Source organism: Otolemur garnettii, unplaced genomic scaffold (assembly GCF_000181295.1).
Source record: "Otolemur garnettii isolate 467f Iridium unplaced genomic scaffold, OtoGar3 scaffold00113, whole genome shotgun sequence".
NCBI lineage: Eukaryota > Metazoa > Chordata > Mammalia > Primates > Galagidae > Otolemur > Otolemur garnettii.
Genome location: NW_003852508.1, coordinates 2,950,807 through 2,967,114, shown reverse-complemented (window position 1 = coordinate 2,967,114; position 16,308 = coordinate 2,950,807). Strand labels below are relative to the sequence as shown.

The window sequence follows — 16,308 nt, the reverse complement described above, 5'->3', positions numbered from 1 at the left end:
GGCATTGTGGTGGGCACCTGTAGTCCCAGCTACTTGGGAGGCTGAGGCAAGAGAATCACTTAAGCCCAAGAGTTGGAGGTTGCTGTGAGCTGTGATGTCACCGCAATCTCCCAAAAGTGACACAGTGAGACTATTTCAAAAACAAACAAACAAACAAAAAACTCATCTGTATGAGCTTTTTACATAGATGTTATTTCTCCTTATGCTTTGTTACAAATGTTTTCCCAGATTATTGTTTCTTTTTGGGCCAACTATAAAAAATATATATCTTTTTATTTTGTTATTTATTTTTTTCTTTTTTTTTTTGAGACAGAGTCTCACTATGTCACCCTCGGTAGAGTGCCATGGTATCATAGCTCACAGCTACATTAAACTCTTGGGCTCAACTGATTCTCTTGCCTCAGCTTCCCTAGTAGCTGGGACTATAGACACCCGCCTCACCGCCCAGCTATTTTTTGTTTGTTTGTTTAGCAGGACCCGGGCAGGTTTGTCTAACCCACCAGCCCTAACTGGCTGGCGTCCTAACTACTGAGCTATGGGAGTCCTGCCAGAAAATATGTATCTTTTTACACTGTGGTAGGAGCAACCATGTCAAAGATACAAAGGTTAAATTTGTGCTCATAAGTAAGAATCTTTTGGGGGAATCAGAGAAGAAAAACTGCTACTTCCCAATAGTCACAAAAAAGGAATATATATTTTTTTCCCCAAATGAATATTTTAGCCCTGGGACACTAATATGTTCTAATATATAACATTAGCTTTTAAATTATAAAAATACAGCCATAAGAAAATTAAAGGACATTATAAAGAAAAATGTACATCAACCCAACACCTCTAATTTTATGTATATATTTAAGAATATTTACAAAGGTTGAATTACAAATATATTTATATTATATTCATAATTATAATTTTAATTGCTACATAATATATTGAGTTAAATTATTAGTTTTCCCTTTCTACACAACCTTCTAAGATAAATGTTGAAAACATCTTCATAATAACGCACACGTTTATTTTACTTACTACTATATTAATCTAGTTAAAAAATAAGAATACCCCATTCTCTATTAGTAACATATTAAGTACATATACCCCAGAAATAAAAGTTAGTTGATGTCAAATGGCATGTGTTTGCGGATTGCTCTATGTATAAAAACCTGACAATGCAGAGGAAGAGCTATGTAATTTGTGGTTGAAAAGGCCTTTCCTGCTGGCCAAAATTCAAAACAATAATTTCAAGCACGGTGAAGATGATAAATATAAATAATGATCAAAAAGTAAGACGTAAAGTGAAGAAAGAATATATATAATTGTACACACTATATAATTATCATTAGAGAAATAAAATTAAGATTAATTTTTATCTGAGATAAAATTACATAATTATATGAAGAGAATACAAGAAAGAAAATCACTAAAATATTAAAAATTACTATGTCTCAGGAGGCGGGAGGCTATTTTGGGGGGGAGACCTCGCCTAATATGCAGGATGCAATGGTACATTTTAAAATTATTAAGAAAAGAGTATAATTGTGATGGATGTGTTAGTTCAATGTAAGCATTTCGCACTGTATATCAAATCAGTACACTGAACCCCATAAATGCATCAATGTACACAATTATGATTTAATAAAACCAAAAAAATTTAAAAAGTAAAAAATGAATAAATAAACAAATAAATTGAAAACAAATTACTAGGTCTGGGTGGCAAAAAATGGGTAATACTTTATTTCTTAACTACTATTTTCAAATTTTTCTTTTAATTTTTACTGCTTTTTATTGTAAAAAGTATTCATTCTATAAATTTTATAAGAAACAGTGATCAGTACGAGGTATACATGTTTGTCTTTATGTATTTTATGTAGCAGAAACTCTACTATGGATGAAGTTACTTCGTTTTAAGTATATGTTGCCCTAAAGGTTGCCACTAATTTCAACTTTGGGGGAATGGTATTTTTTCCTGTTAAAAAAAAATCTCTTACTACCTTCTGAATACTTCTTTCATCCTCATCTTCAGATGGATCTGACTGATGTTTTGGACTGTCCATTTGAAGGAATGCTCTGACATCTGGACTAAAAACAAAAATTAACTTTATTATATAACTTCAAAAGCCTTTCCACAGGTTTTCTGCCTTTTAAAATTAAAACCAATATATAAATAACTATATTAGCACTGACATTAAGAAAGCCCAAAAACATCTAATAATATTATAAAAGCAATAAGAAAATTATTTTTTTAAAAAAACAAGGAAACCAACAGGCAAATGGGCAAAGGTATAAATAGGTACTTGACAGAGAAAACGCAAATGACAAAGCAAATTTATGAAGATGCTAACTTCATTAACGATCAAATAAAAATAAAACAATAAGGATATACCATTTTATATCTACTAACTGGCAAAAATTAGAAAGATTATACCAGGGGCAGCACCTATGGCTCAGAGAGTAGGGCAGCAGCCCCATATGCCAAGGGTAGCGAGTTTGAACCTGGCCCCCAGCAAAAAAATAGCTGGGTGTTGTGGCGGGCACCTGGAGTCCCAGCTACTCTGGAGGCTGAGAATCGCCTAAGAGAATTGCCTAAGCCCAGGATTTGGAGGTTGCTGTGAGCTATGACACCACCACACTCTACCAAGGGCGACAAAATAAGACTCTGTCTCTTAAAAAAAAAAGAAAGAAAGATAATACCAGAAGTTAGTAAGGACTTAGGGAAAGAGACATCCTCATGTACTGCTGGTGAGAAGACAGAACGAGACAACTTTTCTGAAAAGAAATCTGGCAATACTTGGTGAAACTGTGTATGCATTTTCTCTGGGCCCAGAAATTCCAGTTCTAGGGATTAACTATACAAAAATTATGTACAAGACCAGGCAAAGGCACATAACCATGACATTCACTGCAGGATTCTCTATGAATTTGAAGCAAAGTAGGCATCAGGGAAATAAGTACATCAACTATGGTAACAGACTACAGAGAATATCAGTCAGCAGCCAGAAACAAGGAACTGTAACACAGGATATGCATATTTCCTTTCTATCTACATGTATATATGTGTGTGTATGTGTGTGTGTGTGTGTGTACACATACAAAGCATCAGTAAGGGCTCGGCGCCTGTGGCTCAAGTAGCTAAGGCGCCAGCCATGTACACCCAAGGTGGCGGGTTCGAATCCAGCCAGGGCCCGCCAAACAACAATGACGGCTGCAACCAAAAAATAGCCGGGCGTTGTGGCGGGCACCTGTGGTCCCAGCTACTTGGAAGGCGGAGGCAGGAGACTCGCTTGAGCCCAGGAGTGGGAGGTTGCTGTGAGCTGAGATGCCACGGCACTCTACCCAAGGGGATAGCTTGAGGCTCTGTCTCAAAAAAAAAAAAAAGCATCAGTAAGTCTAATTTTGACAAAGTTACATAAATACAGATATCCATGTACATATATCCAACATATTAATGTGGATATCAACAGTGACGATGAGGAAATGGGTGTGAAGATTAAGGGTGAAGAGAAAGGCTCAGTGCCACATGCACCAAGCGTGGTGGGTTTGAACCTGGCCTGGGCCTGCTAAACAACAGAAAAATAGCCAGGCGTTGTGGCAGGTGCCTATAGTCCCAGCTACTTGGGAGGCTGAGGCAAGAGAAACGCTTAAGCCCAAGAGATGGAGGTTTCTGTGAGGTGTGACACCACGGCACTCTGCCAAGGGCAACATAGTGAGACTCTCCATTGCCAAAATAAATAAATGAAAAAAAATGGATTAAAATGAAAGATGGGCCACACATGGATTAGTAACAATTCTGAGGAATGATTCACTCTCTATACCTGCTAAAAACAATGTGCATTCATTGCAAGGATTTCAAAAGATAAAAAAATTACAAACAATATACATTCATTGCAGGGAATACAAACAATATATATTCATTGCAGGGAATCCAAAAGATAAAAAAATTACTTTTAAAAAGGGAAGGCAGCTTGGCACCTGTGGCTCAAGTGGCTAAGGCACCAGCCACATACACCTAAAGTGGCGGGTTTGAATCCAACCCGGGCTGCCAAACAACGATGACAGCTGCAACCAAAAAATAGCCGGGCATTGTGGCGGGTGCCTGTGGTCCCAGCTACTTAGGAGGCTGAGGCAGGAAACTCGCTTGAGTCCAGGAGTTGGAGGTTGCTGTGAGCTGTGATGCCACAGCACTCTACCCAGGGGGACTGCTTGAGTCTCTGTCTCAAAAAAAATAAATAAAAATAAAAAGGAAAGGGCTGGCATGAATGTAAAATGGTACAGTTGCTGTGAAAAACAGTTTGGTAGTTCCTTGAAAAGTTAAACAGTTACTATATGACCCAGCAATTCCACTCCTGGGCATATATCCAAGAGAAATAATAACACATGAGTATGTTCACACAAAAACTCACACATGACTACTCAGAGCAGCATTATTTGTAATAGCTAAAAGGTGGAAACACTCCAAATGTCCATCAATGGATGAATGGATAAACAAAACATGGTTTATTATCCATACAATGGAATATTATTTAGCCACAAAAAGAAAAGAAGTACTAACATGTGCTACAACACTGATGAACCTCAAGAACATTATGCTAAATGAACAAAGGCAGGAAAAGGGTCACGTATTGTTTTATTAGTTTTCTTTTTGAGACAGAGTCTCACTTTGTTGCCCTCAGTAAGTAAACTGCCATGGAGTCACAGCTCACAGCAACCTCAAACTCTTGGGCTCAAGTGATTCTCTTGCTTCAGGCTCCCAAGTAGCTGGGACTACAAGCATCTACCACAAAACCCAGCCATTTCTTATTTTTAGAGATGAGGTCTGGCTCTGACTCAGGATGGTTTCAAACTCATGAGCTCAGGCAGTCCACCCAACTCAGCCTCCCAGAATGCTAGGATTACAGGCGTGAGGCACCACACCCAGCCATACAGGTCACATATTGTATTATTTCATTCTATTTATTTGTTTGTTTATTATTAGCCTTGCCAACACAAGTCCTCAAAAGATTGATTAAAACCTCAACTTGTTCCTCTCCATGGAAATCTTTTTTTTTTTTTTGAGACAGAGTCTTACTATGTCGCCCTCATCACAGCTCACAGCAACCTCAATCCCCTGGGCTTAAGCGATTCTATTGCCTCAGCCTCCTAAGCAGCTGGGACCACAGTTGTCTGCCACAATGCTCGGCTATTTTTGTTGTTGTTGTTGTTGTTACTTTGTCATGTTGATTTTAGTAGGTTCAGTCCAGGTTCGAACCTGCCAGGCTGGGTGTATGTAGCTGGCAACCCACCCACTGAGCTATGGGCGCCATCCACTCTCCACGGAAATCTTTAGAAAGATTTACCCAATCTGAAGAGAAACAAGAGCATACTGTATGATTTCACTTCATTTATTTATTTATTTTTTGAGACAGAGTCTCAAACTGTTCCCCTGGGTAGAGTGCTATGGTGTCACAGCTCACAGCAACCTCAAACTCTTAGGCTTAAGCAATTCTTTTGCCTCAGCCTCCCAAGTAAATGGGACTACAGGCGCCTACCACAATGCCTGGCTATTTTTTGGTTGTACTTGCAGTTGTCATTGTTGATTTTAGTAGGCTCAGGCCGGGTTCAAACCCGCTAGCCTCAGTGTATGTGGCCAGTGCCCTACCCAGTGAACTTCGGGCACTGCCCATATGATTTCATTTTTGATATATTCAGAATAGGCAAATCTATAGAGACAAGAAGTAGAATAGTGGTTTCCAAAGGTTGAAGGAAGAGATAATTTGGAGGTAGTTTCTTTTGTGGGGGGGATGAAAATGCCAGATTAGAATTGGGGTAATAGAATTAAATACTGATCACGGTTGCACAACATTGTGAATATATTAAATATCACTGAATTGTGTACTTTAAAATAGTTAAAATGTTGAATTTTATCTCAATAAAGGGGGGGTGGTGGAGGTTTTCAATCTTACCACACACAGGTAATCACTATTACCATTTTAGCATATTTTATTTCAGTCTTTTCCTCTGCATAATTAAGATCATGCTATATTTAAGTTTTTATGTTTTTCACTTAAAGATTAATTATAAACATTTCTCCATGTTGTTAAAAACTCTTGGTAAACAGTAATTTTGATAGCTATATGATGTTGTATAATATGGGTGCACTAAAAGTTGCTGAATGCAAAAAATAAAAAGAAATGTTACCGAATGATTCCTTTTACTTTAGGATCTATAGATGGCTTCCAACTTTTTACCATACAACTTCATTACTATAAATAACGCTGCAATTGACCATCTTTGTGCTAACATTAGAACTGCACAGATTTTTTTTTCTTTTTTGAGACAGAGTCTTACTTTGCTGTCCTCAGTAGAGCACTGTGGCATCACAGCTCATAGCAACCTCAAACTCTTGGGCTTAAGCAATTCTCTTGTCTCAGCCTCTCAAGTAACTGGGATGACAGGCACCCACTATAACGCCTGGCTATATTTAGAGACTGGGTCTCGCTCTAGCTCAGGCTGGTCTTGAACCTGTGTGCCCAGGCAATCCACCTGCCTCAGAACTGCAGATTTTTAAAAATAAAATTACTGGTCAGAATTGTAAACAATTTTTCATCATTAAATAATTTTTTAAAGTGATTTCCAGAGAGGTTACCAATTTACACTCCCTTAACAGTATAGGAACACCCTGAAAACTCTCCCAGCCTTGGTCTGCACTAAAGGTTATATTGTATATTAACATCTTTGATAATTTGGTAAGTGAAAAACTGCATTTTTCTAAAAAGGTATTAAGTTTTCAGTATTAAGCAAATGCAAATTAAAGTAATAATAAGAAACCACTAAAGACTCACTAAAATGGAAAAGTCTAACAAGGCTAAGTGCTGGTGAGGTAAGCAATGTGATTTGATGGTAGAAGTATAAAACTGGTACTATCATTTTGGAAAACTATTCGACATTATCCACTAAGGTTAAACATATACATACTCTACAACCCAGAAGCTCTGCTTCAAGATACATAAAGAATGTTCGCATATGTGCACCCAAAGATATGTTAATGACAATATTATTTACAATAGCCAGAAAACAGAAACAGCTCAAATGTCCATCAATAGCAGAATAAATCAACTGTGGCACATTCATACAATAGATTATACACCAAAGGAAATAAATTACACCTACATACAACAACATGGGCAACTCTTATCTTGTTGAAAATAAGCCAGCTGGAGAAAAACATTGTATGATTCCATTTACATACAGTTTAAAAACAGGGCACCCTAATCTATATTGTTAAAAATCAGGACAATAGTTACTCTTTTAGGAAGAAAAGAAGACACAGAGATTGAAGGGGATATGTGAAGGGTTTCAGGGGTATTGATAATGTTTTATTTCTTGGCCTGGTTTGGGGGGAGGGGTTATGGTGACAACTCAGGTGTGTTCCCTTTCTGATAATTTATTGAGCTGTATAGTCATTATCTGGGCACTTTTCTGAATCTTACACTTCCATTTTTTTTTTTGAGGGTCACCCAGGCTAGAGTACAATGCATGGTCATAGCTTGCTGTAACCTCAAATTCCAGGGCTCTAGCAATCCTTCCACCCCAGCCTACCAAATAGCTGGGACCACAAGCATGCTAATTTTTTATTTTTATTTTTTATAGAGATAAAAGTCTTGCTGTGTTACCTGTGCTGGTCTTGAACTCCTGGCCTCAAGCAATCCTTATGCCTTAGCCTCCCAAAGTGCTAGGATTACAAGCAAGAGCCACTGCATCTGGCCATTTTCATTTTTTTTTTTGAGACAGAGTCTCAAGCTATCCCCCTGGGTAGAGTGCTATGGCATCACAGCTCACAGCAACCTCTAACTCCTGGGCTCAAGTGAGTCTCCTGCCTTAGCCTCCCAAGTAGCTGGGACCATAGACGCCCACCACAACACCTGGCTAATTTTTGGTTGCCACCATCGTTGTTTGGCAGGCCCGGGCTGGTTTTGAACCTGCCGTCTTAGGTGTATGTGGCTGGTGCCTTAGGTGTATGTGGCTGGCGCCTTAGCCACTTGAGCCACAGGCACTGAGCCACCATTTTCATTTCTTAAGGAAATGTTCAGTTTCTCTGATAACTAATCAGCCATTTATATCTCCTCTTTTGTAAATAGCTCATTTGCTTTATTTTTCCTTTGGTGTCTTAAAAGTGTATTGTTTGCATGAGCTCCTTCTATGTTAACTTTACTTCTATATTACCTTTATCATGGAAAATTATTTGTATTTTTTTTTTTTTGAGACAGAGCCTCAAGCTATCCCCCTGGGTAGAGTGCCGTGACTTCACAGCTAGCAACCTCCAACTCCTGGGCTCAAGCGAGGCTCCTGCCTCAGCCTCCCAAGTAGCCGGGACCACAGGTGCCTGCCACAATGCCTGGCTATTTTTTGGTTGCAGCTGTCATTGTTGTTTGGCGGGTCAGGCTGGATTCGAACCTGCCACCTTAGGTGTATGTGGCTGGCGCCTTAGCCACTTGAGCCACAGGCACCGAGCCAATTATTTGTATTTTTGATTTATGATTGATAATTCATTTATGAGTTTTTAATAGTCAAATTTTTCATTGTTTTACTTTGTGATACATCATTCACTGCCAATATTCTCAGGCAACTCTCTTCCATACACAGGTCAGAGAAACTAGTAACATTTTATTCCCCTTTTTAATGATTTTTAAATTTAATTTTAATAAGGTTATCTTAAAAATGAGCTTTTCTCTATTGAAGTAAAGCTATTTTTAAAGTACATTTCCTCAATAATAATAAAAGATACTCTTGATTGGATTCTTGCAATCTTAAACCTTTACTATTTTAGAAATAGCTTGATCTCAAATGAAGAGCATGAAATTTAAAGTTCTATTAACAAGAGAAGGGATCCAGAAAATATGAAATGTCATTTTTATTACAAAGTAAAATTTGTCAGTTAAAAAATTGTCAGTTTAAAAAACTCTTGGCTATTTTGAGGGTGCTAGAAATGTTCTCTATCTTGAATGTAATGGTGGTGGCTACAGGGTACAAATGTATAGAAAAATCCAGTGAGTTGTACACTCAAGAACTGTATATTTTATAGTACAGTGCTTTATAAACTGGCAATTTTAAATATTCAAGTTGCTTTTAGTTGAATTTTAGTGTCAGATATAACATCTTTGTAATACTATACTTCAATATTTGGAATATTTAGTATTTATTATATAGCGTTAGAACTTCTGAGTAACAATTAAAAATACTAGAACAAATAATCACCACTACTACCTTTTGTATACTTATTCCAAGTCAGCTCTGTCAATACAGAACAGATTTAAGCTTTGAATGCATGAATTATATTTCAAAGAAGCCAGTAATATACCATTTCAGAGTAACAGCTAGTGCACAGAGCAGACAGGTGGTTAGAAGGGTGTATCTAAACTGAAGATAGCATAGAACTTGTCTTCAGGAAAAGGCATAATGCTTAACAAAGTAATTCCACTGAGAGCCAAACAATAAAAGAATCTTTGCTAATCTTAGCTGGGCATTGTGGTAGGCATCAATAGGCCCAGCTACTCAGGAAGCTGAGGAAAGAGATTCACTTGAGCTCAATAGTTGGAGGTTGTTGTGAGCTATGACACTACAGCACTTAACCCAGGGCAACTGACTAAGATGCTATCTCAAAAAAAAAAAAAAAGTCTTTGCTGAGGAACAGGCTAGATAGGGAACTCAATTTCATGATCTTCTGCCACTACTGGAGGCCCTGAATGTGAAGACACCTACTGGTACTGCACTGGTTAATCCAGGGGCAAGACCTCCCTGACCCTTGTCTTACCTGTGAGCATCAGGGGAAATCTATAGCTCTGGGAAGAAGACCTTGTCAGAGGAGACTCAGTTTTAGTATTTTTAGTAACTTAATAAATTAAGTAAATTAAAAAAGAATGGAAGTTGCCTAGGCGCCCATAGCTCAGTGGGTAGGGTGCCAGCCACATACACCAAGGCTGGCGGGTTCGATCCCAAGCCGGGACAGCTAAACAACAATGACAACAGCAACAAAAAATAGCTGGGTGTTGTGGTGGGCACCTGTAGTCCCAGCTACTTGGGAGGCTGAGACAAGAAAATCACTTAAGCCCCAGAATATGAGGTTGCTGTGAGCCGTGATGCCACAGCACTCTACCGAGGGTGACAAAATGAGACTCTGTCTCAAGAAAAAAAAGACAAAGAGAGAGAGAGAGAGTAGAAGCCTTCTCTGAACTATAAAGAATTATATAAATGGTAATCATTGTTTTTAGAACAAGTACTCAAAAACACAGTCCTTCAGTGTTATACTTCTGAAAAGATTATTAAAGTGTGCCCTGTTGATATCCCTATCCATATAAAGCAACTCTTATGTTTACATAGCTAGGTGAGCTGTGGAAAAGCTCCCCAGATATTTTACTTTACCTTCTTTATTTCATCTTAGAATATAATACTTTATAAATATAAAACAATATAAGTACTGTAACATATATTAAATTACGAAGGACAATAAAGGTAATCAGCATGAACCAATTACTAGACTCAAAAATAAAGACACAAACTAAGCCACAGATCTACCAATGTTTTCATAGGTATTTCTTTCTTTCTTATTTTTTAGGGACAAGGTCTTGCTATGTCACTCAGGCCAGAGTACAGTGGTGTTATAGTAGCTCACAATCAAACCTTAAATGGGGTTCAAGCAATCCTGGGTCTCAGCTTCCTGAGGAGCTGGGATTACAGGTGCTACCACACCTAGCTAATTTTTTAATTTTTCTAGAGACAGGTCTTGCTATATCGCCCAGGTTGGTCTAAAATTTCTAGCCTCGAGTGATTCCCCCACCTTGGCCTTCCAAAGAGCTGACATTATAGGGATGAGCCAAGAGGGCAGCCAGGCCTGGGAAAGTGTCTTCATCTGCTTACAATACTACGCTGAGAAAGACTAGAAGCCTCCTGTGGGTCAACAGAACACTGCTGCAGCCAGAACAAGGGGTGGGGGCATGTGTGCCTGACCCTACCAACACCATCAGCCTCATCTCCTTTTCAAAACCCTACTCTGTTCTAGTCACCATGAAATGTTCTAAGTGGCCTCGCGGTTCTGGGTTTTTGCATCCTCTGTTACATGTACTTCTACCTTTACCTGAATGTTCTCCCGACCTTCTTTGCTTGAATGATTATACATGCATTAAGTCTTAGGAGGCTTTCCTTGACATCCTCAAAAAGAGAGAGCCACATTTTTTTCTGTTATTTTCTGGCATCTCTAAATAAAAACTACCCAGCTTCGATTACTTGTTTACGCGTCTGAATCTCCCACTGGACTGGGAACCCATGCCTCTAGAAGGTAGGGATGAAACTCATGTAGCTTTATGTTCCCAATGAACACAGTAAGTACTTAAAGGCTTTTAGAAAGCATAGATAAACGCAGTATCAAATAATTAGCAAAATGTTTGAACTGTATTATGCAAATTTATTTCAAGTTTAATCTGTAAAACTAATCCAAATACAAATGGAAGAAAGAAAACAAGTTGATGAAGGGCAAAGGGAATTAAGACTATCAGGGAGGAAATGCTCAAGGAAGACTTTACAAACATACCTCGTCTACAGCACAGTAACATTTCACAGAACAGATAAAATCTGTATGAGGCTTATTCAACATTCTTAGATTTGGTTTCAGTGTCCCTTCAGAATACAATGATAATGACTTACTGGTTATAGAGCTCTGGATGTCTAACTAGGTTCTGAATAAATTCATTCAGTCCTGCTCTTCTTTGTTTAATAAAATCTGTAAGAGAAATATAAGACATTAGATTTAGTTATGTCAGATCATGTAACTATCATCAATACAGTTACATAAGAATAAACAGGTATAGATGGTACATTTTGATTAAGAACCTATTTCTCAATTCATGCTACTTGGTTACAATGAGGAATAAATGCTTAGAAATATACATCTATAAATACAATAATTCAAAAATTAACATAAAGGAGATAATGTAGCTCCTAAAATAACTTAAAAGCTATCTATTTTGGACTGTAAATACATTCAACCCCAAAACTTAAAAGTATTTTGCTTTGTCTAAATTCTCATGTACTATCAAGTAATAAATAAAAATTAACACTAATAACCATCATAGTAACTTTTAAAAAACAAATGACAAAAATAAGGATTACTGAAAATCCTTTACAACTGGGGAATGGCGATTAATTGGTTACCTGAGTATCATCAAAAGTCTGGTTTAACCCTCACTGTTAAACCCCTCCCTTGAAAATGCATGGGTATACTGTCCTAACAAGTAATTGTACAGCATCTTCTAAACTGTTTTATTTGTTGATAATTGAGGGTCATATAACAGCAGTTTACCAATAAATGTTAAGCATAAACCTTTCTTAGAATTAGAAAACTTTATCCAGGTATCTTGTCTCTGGTACTTACTAAATGACCTTACACCTTGCTAAGACTTAAATCCTTACTTGTAAAACAGGGATAATAACAGTATTCATATGTCAAAATGCTGCTGTATGATTAAATGAGACACATAAGCTTATAGCAGAATGTCTGGCAGATGGTTAGGATGCAATCATTAGCTGCTATTATTTTTGTTATTATTAAATGTGGGGTTAAAAAGCTATCATCCTAAACCCTAATACTTAAGAAACTTACAGTAAAAACTGAAGAAATGTGACTTGAGAAAGTGTCTCCTAATAGTGAACATCTGAATAAAAACCCACGAACAATGTCACTTAATAATGAATTTTGGTTTAGTAAATCCACTCAATAAAGGATTTAAAGTACACCATTTGTCACCAAACTGATGGGTTATTTCTAGTCATGTAAGTTTATTTCTACTTCTTGAATGTAAAGTATGGCTGTTAAAGAACAAATAAAATTAGGTGCAGTCTTTTGGTTTGAGATGCACTTGGTACTTTTTTTGTCAACTATGAATTCTCTGAGGAATTTCAGGTATCTTGTAAGATTCTTCCAAAGATATTTTTTCATTTTTTCAACACCAGACAATGCACACGTGAGGGTTACATTAAAAACTGTACTTGAGGCTTGCCACCTGTAGCTTAGTGAATAGGGCACCGGCCACATACACTGAAGCTGGCGGGTTTGAGCCCAGCCTGGACCTGCTAAACAACAACTGCAACCAAAAAAGTCAGGCACTGTGGCAGGCACCTATAGTCCCAGCTACTTGGGAGGCTGAGGCAAGAGAATCACTTAAGCCCAAGAGTTTGAGGTTGCCGTGAGCTGTGACAACACAGTACTCTACAATGGGCAACATAGCGAGACTCTGTTTAAAAAAAATAAAAACTGTACTTGAGGCTCGGCGCCTGTGGCTCAACAGGCTAAGGAGCCACCACATATACCTGAGCTGGCAGGTTCAAATCCAGCCCGGGCCTGCCAAACAATGATGGCTGCAACCAAAAATAGCTGGTTGTTGTGGCGGGCGCCTGTAGTTCCAGCTACTTGGGAGGCGGAGGCAGAAAAATCGCTTGAGCCCAGGAGTTGGAGGTTGCTGTGCGCTGTGATGCCACTGCACTCTACCAAGGGCAATAGGTTGAGGCCCGGTCTCAAAAAAAAAAAAAAAAGAAAGAAAGAAAGAAAGAAAAAACTATACTTGAAAGACAGTTATTTTTTGAGAACTGAACTCAGTAACACGGGAGGAAGAACTAAAATGAATGACTACACTGAGAATATTAAAAGAAAAATTTGGTTTATTTTGGAAGCAGAGTCTCACTATGTTGCTCTCGGTCGAGTGCCGTGGTGTCACAGCTCATGGCAACCTCAAACCCTTGGCCTTAAGTGATTCTCTTGCCTGAGCCTCCTTAGTAGCTGGGATGACAGGTTCCTGCTACAATGCCTGACTATTTTTTAGTTTTTTTGTAATTATCATTATTGTTTAGCTGGCCCAGGGCGGATTCGAACCTCCCAACCTTGGTGTATGTGACTGGCGCCCTACCCACTGAGCTATGCTTCCCTTAAAAGAAAATTTTAATGACTTTGTGGAAGGAGGTTTAAATTTTTCTGTGGGTATTATTAAAGATGTTTTACTTTTGGAGACCAGTATAACAGAGGGAACTCTCTTTTTTCAAAGAGCTATAGGCCGCGCTGCACTAAGCGCTAACGACTTTCCAGTTCATTACGAACTAAACTGTTTTGAAATCCCTGTGTAAAGCCCTATATGGAAAGAGAAAGAAAGAAGTCTGTAACGAAACAAGAAGTTCAGCAGTAGTCAGAATTTAGGAACAACTCCAAGCTTCATTTTTTTAGACCAACCATTAAGCATGCAAATATCTGAAAAAATTCCAGAAAAGACTAAAATGTGTACCATGCCATTATAGGATAAGTGCCAAGAATTTTTATAAGGTTGAGATATTGTGTTAAGAATTATAGGCTCGGCGCCTGTGGCTCAAGTGACTAAGGCGCCAGCCACATACACCTAAGGTGGCAGGTTTGAATCCAGCCCGGGCTGCCAAACAACAATGATGGCTGCAGCAGAAAAAGAAAAAAATAGCCAGGCGTTGTGGTGGGCACCTGTGGTCCCAGCAACTTGGGAGGCGGAGGCAGGAGACTCGCTTGAGCCCAGGAGTTAGAGGTTGCTGTGAGCTATGCTCAACGGCACTCTACCCAGGGGGACAGCTTGAGGCTCTGTCTCAAAAAAAAAAAAAAAAAAGAATTATAGATAGGCATTTTTTAAATCTCTCTAAGAACTTACATAAACATATCTGTTGTAATTAAAAAGAAATTTCAATTAGAAATTCAGAAAAACCCTTAATGCTCAGATAATAAAATGAAAGCTTTAGTCTCTAAAATAAGTATTAAACTGAACTACTCATATTTCTATCATTTCGCTCTTCAAGAAAAATCATCCAAAAGGAGACTATCTTCAACAGTGTGGGACAGAGGGAAAGAATCATCAGACTCACTGAGCAGATGCTGGGTTTTACCACTAATGCCATGAACTCTGCTTTTAAAGGCATCATCCATTCCCACATAAAGCAGACATGGAGAGGTGAGGGAATGAGCTCTGAGACAGACCACCTGTTAAGTCTGATTCTGCCCCGTATTAGCTATGAGGCTTGGGAAGTGGCCTAGCCTTGCTAACTCTCTATTTTCCTCATCTATGAAATAGAGGTAAAAGACACTAAGCTATAGATATGAACTCAAACAACAGCATGGTTACCATTGCCACTGCTACTATTATAAGAGCCTGCTACAGTGAAAGAACACTGAAGTTAAGTCTCCTAACTCTGGATCTTGCCTGTGCTGCTCCCTGGCTTTCTAGCCTCAAACAAATGCCCCCTTTCTTTATCTCATGATCTACAAGAGCTCCTTCCAGTTATACCACTTTGTGACAATCATCTAAAAAGAAAGGGAGGGCAGCGTCTATGACTCAAAGGAGTAGGGTGCCAGCCTCATATGATGGAGGTGGTGGGTTCAAATCCAGCCCCGGCCAAAAACTGCAAAAGAAAAAAAAAAGATAAAAAGAAAGGGGGAGGAGAGCTAGCTAACAAAATTATTATACCTAATTTGGAATGCTTGATTATTTAGAAGTTTAAGTTATACAGTAAGTGATATTTGAAAGCCTTAACATAATATGTAATAGTCTTTCTAAAATAAGTCACTCAGGTGAAAATGGCATACAACCACTCATTTATTCATTCATTAATCATCTATTACATACTTTACAACGTGTAAGGCACTGGAAATACAAAAATGTTTCATAAATACATGGTAACTATCCTCAAGAAGTTCACATTCTAGGCCAGGTGTGGTGGCTCACTCCCGTAATCCTAGCATTCTGGGAGGCCAAGGCAGGTGGATTGCCTGAGCTCAGAGGTTCAAAACCAGCCTGAACAGGAACAAGACCCCAACTCTAAAAATAGCCAGGCGTTGTGGGGCACCTGTAGTCCCAGGTACTCAGGAGGCTGAGACAAGAGAATCACTTGAGCCCAAGAGTCTGAGGTTGCTGTGAGCTATGATACCATGGCACTCTACCCAGGGTGACAAAGTGAGACTCTGTCTTAAAAAAAAAAAAAGGAGTTTCTATCTAAGCTGTTTAAGGGAAGGAACAAGCCTTTAAAAAAAAATTGATCTTTAGCCCTTAACATAATATCTTACAAGGCACTTAATAAATACTTATGAATAGGCTCGGTGCCCATAGCACAATGGTTACAGCGCCAGCCACATATACCGAGGCTGGCAGGTTTGCTAGCCCAAGCCAGCAAAACAACAACAACTGCAATAACAAAAAAAATAGCCAGGCGTTGTGGCAGGCGCCTGTAGTCCCAGCTACTCAGGAGGCTGAGGCAAGAGAATTGCTTGAGCCCAAGAGTTTGAGG

General features: G+C 38.6%; 1 protein-coding gene across 1 annotated transcript in view; it reads right to left on the bottom strand.

Annotated features, from left to right (window-relative positions):
• The window catches only part of LOC100947271 (serine/threonine-protein kinase Sgk3), a 146,575-nt gene that overhangs the window by 38,994 nt on the left and 91,273 nt on the right, over positions 1-16,308 (bottom strand). Inside the window, exons 5-6 of the mRNA XM_023517559.1 lie at positions 11,671-11,746; positions 1,989-2,076 (exon numbers count right to left, since the gene is read on the bottom strand). Of these exons, the coding sequence (XP_023373327.1) occupies positions 1,989-2,076; positions 11,671-11,746 (164 nt within the window). The remainder of the gene's footprint in view (positions 1-1,988; positions 2,077-11,670; positions 11,747-16,308) is intronic.